This window comes from Struthio camelus, chromosome 27 (genome assembly GCF_040807025.1).
Source record: "Struthio camelus isolate bStrCam1 chromosome 27, bStrCam1.hap1, whole genome shotgun sequence".
Taxonomy (NCBI): domain Eukaryota; kingdom Metazoa; phylum Chordata; class Aves; order Struthioniformes; family Struthionidae; genus Struthio; species Struthio camelus.
This window is the reverse complement of record NC_090968.1, coordinates 1,288,880-1,296,707: the sequence shown is the minus strand read 5'-3', so window position 1 is coordinate 1,296,707 and position 7,828 is coordinate 1,288,880. Positions and strand designations below refer to the sequence as shown.

Here is a 7,828-nt window from a genome sequence, read left to right as displayed (position 1 = left end):
CGGTCTGGCCCAGTCCCCGGGCGGGGGTGGCCCGTCCCAGGCCCCGTCCCCGCGGGGTGAAGGTCGCCCCAGCAGCGTGCGGCGCCGGGAGGGGCAGGGCAGCGCCCCGGGGAGCGGCTCCGGCACTGCCGCGGCCTGCCAGGGCCCCTGCACCCCGGGGGCAGCACCCGGGGCAGGTAGGACGGGGGGGGAGGACAGTAGGACTGGGGCAAGGGAGCAGGAGGCAGGGCACTAGGACCTGGGGGTGCAGAGTCGGTTTGAGAGGGGGCAGGAGGCAGGTTGGGGGGCACTAGGACCTGGGGGAGCAGAGCCTGTTTGGGGAGGCAGGTTGCGGGGGGGGGCACTAGGACCTGGGGGAGCAGAGCCTGTTTTGGGGAGGCAGGTTGCGGGGGGGGGCACTAGGACCTGGGGGAGCAGAGCCTGTTTTGGGGAGGCAGGTTGCGGGGGGGGGCACTAGGACCTGGGGGAGCAGAGCCTGTTTGGGGAGGCAGGTTGCGGGGGGGGGGCACTAGGACCTGGGGGAGCAGAGCCTGTTTGGGGAGGCAGGTTGCGGGGGGGGGCACTAGGACCTGGGGGTGCAGAGCCTGTTTTGGGGGGCGTAAGAGGCAGATGGGGGGGGCACTAAGACCTAGGGTTTGCAGAAGGGAGGCACTAGGACCTGGGGGAGCCTGTTTGGGGAGGCAGGTGGCGGAGGAGAGGGGGCACTAGGACCGGGGGAAGCAGAGCCTGTTTTGGGGGGGGCAGGTTGGACTAGGGAGGGCAGGAGCCACGGGAAGGGGAACTAGGGCTCAGAAGGGGGCAGGCCCGGCCTAGGGGCCGGGAGACCCCGCGGCAGCACGGACCCATCCTGAGCGCCGCCGCCGGCCCCCTCCCGGGCAGGCGGGTTCCGCGCGCGCGCCCTCCCCCCCACCGCTGGCCGCACTACATCCCCCGTCACCCCCCGCGCGCCCGCTCCCGGACTGATGCGCGGCGCTGCCAACCGGCGAGCGGCGGGGGGTAGGGCAGCCAATGGCGGCGCGGGGGGGGCGGAGCAGCCAATAGCGGCGCGGGAGGGGCGGGGCGCGCGGCGCGCGGCGCGGGCACCGGAGGGAAGATGGCGGCGGCGATGGCGGCGGCGGGCCGGCGGCGGGCAGGGCTGGCGCTGCTGGTGTTGGCGCTGCGGCTGGGCGGGCCGCGGGCCGAGCAGACGGAGGAGCACCTCAAGCGGGAGCACTCGCTGTCCAAGCCGTACCAGGGTGAGCGGGGCGCCGGTAGCGGCGGCGGCGGCGGCGGGGCGGCCGGTGCTGACCGTGTGCGTGGGCCGGCAGGCGTGGGCTCGGCCAGCTCGGGGCTCTGGGACCTGCTGGGCAACGCCATGGTCACGACCCAGTACATCCGCCTCACCCCCGACGTGCAGAGCAAGCGGGGCGCCGTCTGGAACCGCGTGGTGAGCGCCGGTACCGGCGGGGGGCGAGGGGGAGCGGGGCCGGGCCGCGGGGGCCTGCGGGTGGGGGGCCTGGGCAGGGAGACTGGGGTGGGGGGGGAGTGGAGGAAGGGGGGAGTTGGGGAGGGTCTGGGACATTGGGGGGGGAAGGTGGTGGGGGGGAGCTGGGGGGGATATGGAGGGGAATGGGATGGAGGAGGGGGGCCCGGGGGTGGGGGGTCCAGGGGGACCGGGCTAGGAGAGTGGGGAGGCTGGGCTGGTGGGGGGTGTGGGGGGGCTGGTCTGTCTGGGGGCTATAGGGAGGGGATCTGAGGGGTATGGGGAAGAGGGTTTGGGCTGGGGGGAGTGAGGGGGGCTGGAGGGAGGGTCTGCACAGTGCTGGAGCAGTGAGGGGGAGTAGGGGTCTGGAGCCAGGAGATTTGTGGGGAGGGAGATACGGGGTGGGGTGGCTTGGGGGGCTGCGGGGGCACGGGATAGCTGGGTGTTTGGGCCAGGGCGATGTGGGGGTCTGAGGTGCTGAGGGGAGTTGGACTGGGCTGTGGGGGGTTGGGGGGTCATGGGATCTGCCCTGAGATGTAGGGGGCTGGGGAAGCGTAGGGGCCTGGGGGGTGCCAGTAGTTCCTCAGCTCAGTCTCCAGCCTTTGGCTCGGCGACTCCTGCCTCTGGCAAGGGCTGAGCCCCTCGTCCCAGCCGGGGTGACTCGGCTGAGGGGCTGCAGTGGAGAGGGGAGCGTATCATGGGCTGTTCCCCCTGCACATGAATTTGGGGGTGCCTCTCTCCGACGGCTGTGGCTGGAGCACTCCGACTGCCTGCTTTGCTGCGCTCTGGGATTTGAAGCAATGCCAGTAATGGAGGCACCTTGCCATGGCGGGCAGGCTCTGGCGAAGCCGCATGTTTGGCCATGTAGGTGCCAGCAGGGATCCTTGTGCAGTGGCCTGGCTCTCCCAGCCCGGGAAGCTGCTTGCTTTGGCTGCAGAGTGGCCAAGTGACCCTTGTGGCCTGGGCACGCAAAGGATTGCAGCTCAGAGGGCAGAAGGACAAGGTCATCTCGTTGGGCCTGCGCTCCCGTAGCAGGGGCTCTGCACGTAGCTCACAAGTGTGCGTGATGGATTCCAGCCCTGGGTGTGATTGCTAAGCCGTGGTCGCAAACCCCGGCCGCTGGGACTTCGCTCTTGTCTCCCAGCCCTGTCCACAATCAGCTCTTATTTAGCAACGGAGAAAGACATGTGAGATCATGACTTTCTTGCGCTTCCCTTGCCTCAAGGGCTTGTAACCTCGCTGTTAATGTCTGCTCTTGTAGCTGCCGTTGTGTGCTTCGCTGAGGCCTTGAGCTGCCTCCCTGTGGCTGACGGATAGCAAGGGTCTGTCTAACAACTTGATAGTTTGGGTTGGTGTTTACTTTGGGCTTTAGACCGGTGCTTTTTTGCGCCCTGGCGTCTGGCGGTAAGTGCAGGCTTACCCCACCTTGCGTGGCTGGTTCTGCCTCCCTATTTGTGTCGGTGTCATAGCACTACTGGGGTATACGGAAACGTGTCCGTTAAGAGCCCATCTCTAGCCTGAATGCCCTCCGAGTCGTCAGGAGTTTGCTCTGACTTCTGCCGTGAACCTATGGGAACGGGCTGGCTTGTTGAGGCTGTGTCTGAGGGCGGTCCGACGTTGAGTGGTGTCTCCCGGCTTGGGCATCGCTCTGTCCTTCCCTATATAAATTCAATAGCAGCGAAGTGCTTTCAGATGGCACACGTGAGATCGCTTAGACATTCTGGAGTGGTTTGGAAAACGTTTCACAAGACCAGACGTAGTCTGGGATGCTCAACTTTTATTGTTATAAAATATTGCGGGAGGTTTTTCACTTGGGTTTATGGCTCCCATGAAATGTTGTGGCTTATACGAGTTTCAGAACGAAGCTAGCAACCGGCTTTGTAACGTCGTGTGAGTGAATCTGTTATGAACTCCTCATGTTTTGTGCCTGTTAGCGTAGGCGATTCGTTTGTAGCTCAGAAAATAATTGGCTCATCTGCAATTACAAAATTGAAGCTGCTCCTTAGGCTCATTCTAGCCTCCTTTTCCCTGGTGTGAGGTATTGATTTTGCTGGAGTTGCTGCTGTTTCAGAATAGTATGAGATAAGAATTGGTTTCTTGGCTTTTTATAGCCCTGGGTAACAACCAATTCCCTCGGCTTAATGACGCCTTTGGGGATTAATTATTCTTGCTCACATCCCAAATACAGGACAACAGTGGTCTGTTGGCAAGGGAAATGGGGAGCATTAACTCTCTGATCTGAAGCCGCGTAGAGCTGCAGGCAGCCGCTGCCTTTTGTCGTGGTGGGCAGGGGATAGTGCAGCCAGCTGCAGCCATCCGTCCCCGCCAGAGCCTGACCCTCAGCTGCAAGAGCAGCGGGTTCCTGAGGGTCCCTTGGCACTCGGGGCACCCTAATTTCACAGGCTCATTCCTTCTCTTGCAGCCGTGTTACCTCCGCGACTGGGAGATGCAAGTCCATTTTAAAATCCACGGGCAAGGCAAGAAAAACCTGAACGGAGATGGCTTTGCCATCTGGTACACCAAAGACCGCATGCAACCAGGTAAAAACACTGCCGGTAGCCGTGGCTGCGCCTGATGCTGCCTCTGAACCTCAGGTCTCCGGACTGGAGATTTACAGGGTCCTGGGAGACTGGAGTCATCAGCTCGGCAGTTGCCAGCTTTGGGATTGTTTTGCTGTGATCTCACTATGAGACGCAGAGCAGTGTAATGGGAGCTGTGGGGCCTCCTGCTCTGGGAGTCAGCTCTTTGAACACCAGATTGGGTAGGAAGCTGAATTCTGGTCCAGCAAAGGGTAGGACCCTTCTGGCTTTCCTGTAGCACAGGGGGTCTGTGTCCTTTCTTAACGGTTCAAGGCTGCATGGAGCTCTGTAGCGCCTGGCTCTGCTCTCTGGCGTTTGAAGCCTTGTTCTGTGGTACGATGTGGCTCCATCTTACAGAAGCGGGTGAAGGCTGGGGAGGAAAGAGCCCTCCCTGGTGATCCCCCATACAAAGATAAATAGAAAGATTTTTAAAATAAGACTTGCATATGGGTTTTCTGCAGAGTAACGTGACCTGAGGGTAAATCCCTCCCCGTGCAGTCTGGAAAGCACCTGCCTTGTTATCTGATGTGGAGAACAGCATGAAGGGACAGACAAGCAAACCCTTCCTAGCTTTGCTGCTGTTACTCATAACCTGTCTTTCCTTCTAGGACCTGTCTTTGGAAGCAAGGACAACTTCCTGGGCCTGGGAGTGTTTGTGGACACCTACCCAAACGAGGAGAAGCAGCAGGAGGTGAGCTAGAAAGGCTAACTGGGACTGTGCTGCTCGCCAGCTGCCTGTTGAGTGTGGCATGGGCGGCCAAGGACAGAGCTGGCTCAGCCCCCAGGTTGTTGCTTGCCTTGCACCTAGCGTGACTGTGTGGTGGGGTGTCAGTAGAGCAGAGATTTTTGGGGCCTCTTAAACACTGGAGATCAGCTGGGTACTGGCAGAAGCTGCTCTGCTTCCTTTCCAGTGTCTTTCCCTGCTGTGCTCTGTGTAGTTGGTTTTTATTACCTCCTCCTAATTCCTAGTGAGGCTATAACCCTTCAGACCTGTGAAGGGCTGCAGATTAGATTTGTTGTCAGCTTTATGCAGCGGAAAGGCTTTGAAGGTAAGAAAAAAATTAACTGTTCATGCCACCCCTGTGCCACCCCCTGCAGGCCCTTTCTGCAAGCTCTTGGCACTTTCTGAAGGCTGTCAGCAAGTAGCAGCTGAGGTGAAGCCGTACAAAAGCGAAGTCTTTGTAGACTTTGGGCAGAGCAGTATCTGAGCTGCCAGTCTGTGATACCTCCTGCCCAGGCCTTCCTGCGTGGTGAAACAATTTTATGGCGGCTAGTCCCCGGGATGATTTTCCTGCTCTAAGGGAAGCAGTGTGACTGCACTCTGCAGGATTTTTTTTAAAGGTCTTGGGACACTGAACCGTGGAAGGTTACGAGCAAAACGTGCACGTGTCTTTGAGAAACACCCGCCTGAAAGACCTTTGGGTTCCCGATGAATCGGCTGTTTGTTTGGGGTTTGTTGGCGTTTGTTTCTGTGGAGAAAGGATTGCAGAGGCAATTAAAACTAGGCCTCACCCTCGCTGCTCTTGGGATCCGTTTTGTCACACTTGAAACAAAGCTGGACGTTTTCATACTTCCAGCTTCTCTTAGGAAATCGACGCTATTTTTTTTTTCTGAGACCTAGTTAGTTTGATGTTAAACCCCCACCCTACAAGAGCTCATTTATTCTTCAGCTTGGTCGCAGGGCGAGAGAGCCGAAGGGCTCAGTTCGGATGTGCCCTGACCTTGGAGCTGCTAAACAAATGTTGAGTAACTACCAGCTTTTGTTCAAACATTAATAGCAGCCTGCTCTGGCACAGGGATGGACTTTGTGCTTGAAAGGCTTGGGTAAGGTCTTTCCGAGCTGTCTGGCACAGCATTAGTGACAGCCCTCAGGGATTAGTGTAATGCTGGATAGGAGAGGCCGTCCTGTTGATTTGCAGGGCAGCGGCTGTTCTTCTCTGAGGTAAAGGGACGTGCAGCAGGTTGTGTTTAAAAGAAGAAATAGTCTGCAGAACGCGTGTGTCCAGTCTCCCAGCACAGCAGAGTCTGGGGGTCTGCGAGTGGAGGGGGCTGCTCTCTGTGACCAGAAACAAACAACACGAAGGGAAGGAGATGGAGAAATGCTGACCAGCCAGTTGCTCTAATGGTGTGTGGGATCACAGCTGCTTTCCCCCTCCTTTTAAAGGAGGGTGGAGGGGAGGAAAAAAGCATTTTATTCTTGAGGGATGAGGGGCAGATTAGCAGTGGGACCCTTGGGAGCAGGGGCCTGCTGGGGAACCATCAGTGGTGGCTGACAGGTCCCCATATCACAGCATGTGCTCGGGGCACTGGCTTTGCACGAGCGAGCTGCTGCGCTGCGTGGTGGTGGTAAGTGCAGTATGTTGCAACGCTTGATGTGGCTTTCTTCCGTCGATGGTGTTTCCTGGCCGTGTAGCCTGAGGTTTGGGAGTCAGGTGCCAAATCCATCTCTACTTCAGCCTCTGCTAAGCAGATAGTGCAGTGAGCTGTCTTGGGAGGAACTTTCCAGGGTGCAGGTTAATACTAAACTCTGGTCTGTGACTGTCTTGCTTCTGTGCTCTTTCTTGCTTTGCGATAATCCTGGACTCTCAGGCTCAGAAGAGGAGGTACAGCCCAGGAAATCAGGTACTTGCTCTTGCTGTCCTACCCTTTTCCAAGCCATTTAGTTTCACCTTGTCTCCCTGTCTGTATAACTCCTGCTGTGTGGATGAACACAGGAAGGTAATTCCTTCATCAGAGCTCCGGAAATCTTTATGTGACCAGGGAGTTCAGCTACCGCCAGCCTGGGAGACAGGCCCAGATCAGCCCTGTTGCCTCAGCCCCCAGCAAGCATACTGTGACTTTTGATGATGGCAAAGTGCATGGAAACAGTTTCTCTTCCATCGTGGACCTTTGGGAACTGAGGCCGACCTGGAGAAAGGCTGGGGAATGGAGAGGGATCTTGCTGTCTTCTGCTGCGACTAGTTGAGGGAGGCGTGGGCTGGGGAGTGAAGCAGTTTGGGGGGACTGTTGGGTCGTGGCTCTCATCTGCATGTCAGACCCTGAGATGTGCTGTGATGTTTGCCCAAATCTGTCTGCATTAGGCGAAGCAGCTTTTGGACCATGTGTGCAGAGCAGGCAGCTCTGCAGTGGATAGAGCTGCCCGATGGCTGGCCGGGTGAGAAGAGAAACTCATCTGTGACCTTGTTCCCTCGCAGCGTGTGTTCCCCTACATCTCGGCCATGGTGAACAACGGCTCTCTCACGTACGACCATGACCGGGATGGGAGACCTACAGAGCTCGGGGGCTGCACGGCGATGGTGCGCAACCTCAACCACGACACCTTCCTGGTGATCCGCTACGTGAAGAGGAGACTGACGGTGAGCGCTGCCTGCTGGAGCACCCTGCCTTGGGGCAGAGCGGGCAGCGGGGCCCAGCCGATCGCCTCCGGGCTAAGGGAGTCTCTTGTGTTTCAGGTGATGATTGACATTGACGGTAAGCATGAGTGGCGAGACTGCATCGACGTGCCAGGAGTGCACTTGCCCCGTGGGTACTACTTTGGGACCTCTTCTGTCACTGGAGACCTGTCAGGTACTGCTGGGGGGGGCCTAAGCCCTGTTTTCCCAAGTGGCTCTGGCAGCTCTTACTCACTTTTGGGTATCTAAAGGTGCTGCTTGGTACGTGGTGGGGATTCGCAGAAGTGCTTGAGGACTTTTTCATGCTTTGGCACCCCTAATCTGCGAGCAGGAGCCTCGTTCTTTTGTCTTGCAGCAACTCTAGGAGCCAAAATCCCCGTCGGGGTGTGGTGTTC

General features: G+C 58.6%; 1 protein-coding gene across 7 annotated transcripts in view; it reads left to right on the top strand.

Moving 5' to 3' along the window:
• Positions 1 to 156: 156 nt before the first annotated feature.
• LMAN2L (lectin, mannose binding 2 like) overlaps positions 157 to 7,828 on the top strand; it is an 11,647-nt gene continuing 3,975 nt past the window's right edge. For 2 of the 7 annotated variants that reach the window (XR_011136461.1, XR_011136462.1), the window contains exons 1-7: positions 1,073 to 1,235; positions 1,308 to 1,426; positions 3,885 to 4,002; positions 4,650 to 4,732; positions 6,631 to 6,663; positions 7,236 to 7,397; positions 7,494 to 7,608. Coding sequence is in view for 4 of the 7 variants with exons in the window: in XM_068920632.1 (XP_068776733.1) it covers positions 1,094 to 1,235; positions 1,308 to 1,426; positions 3,885 to 4,002; positions 4,650 to 4,732; positions 6,631 to 6,663; positions 7,236 to 7,397; positions 7,494 to 7,608 (772 nt within the window). In the remaining 3 variants the exon portion in view is untranslated. Of the gene's footprint in view, positions 177 to 1,070; positions 1,236 to 1,307; positions 1,427 to 2,035; positions 2,327 to 3,884; positions 4,003 to 4,649; positions 4,733 to 6,630; positions 6,664 to 7,235; positions 7,398 to 7,493; positions 7,609 to 7,828 lie in introns of those variants that run through there. The other 5 variants (XM_068920634.1, XM_068920632.1, XM_068920633.1 and 2 more) reach the window with 5 other exon arrangements.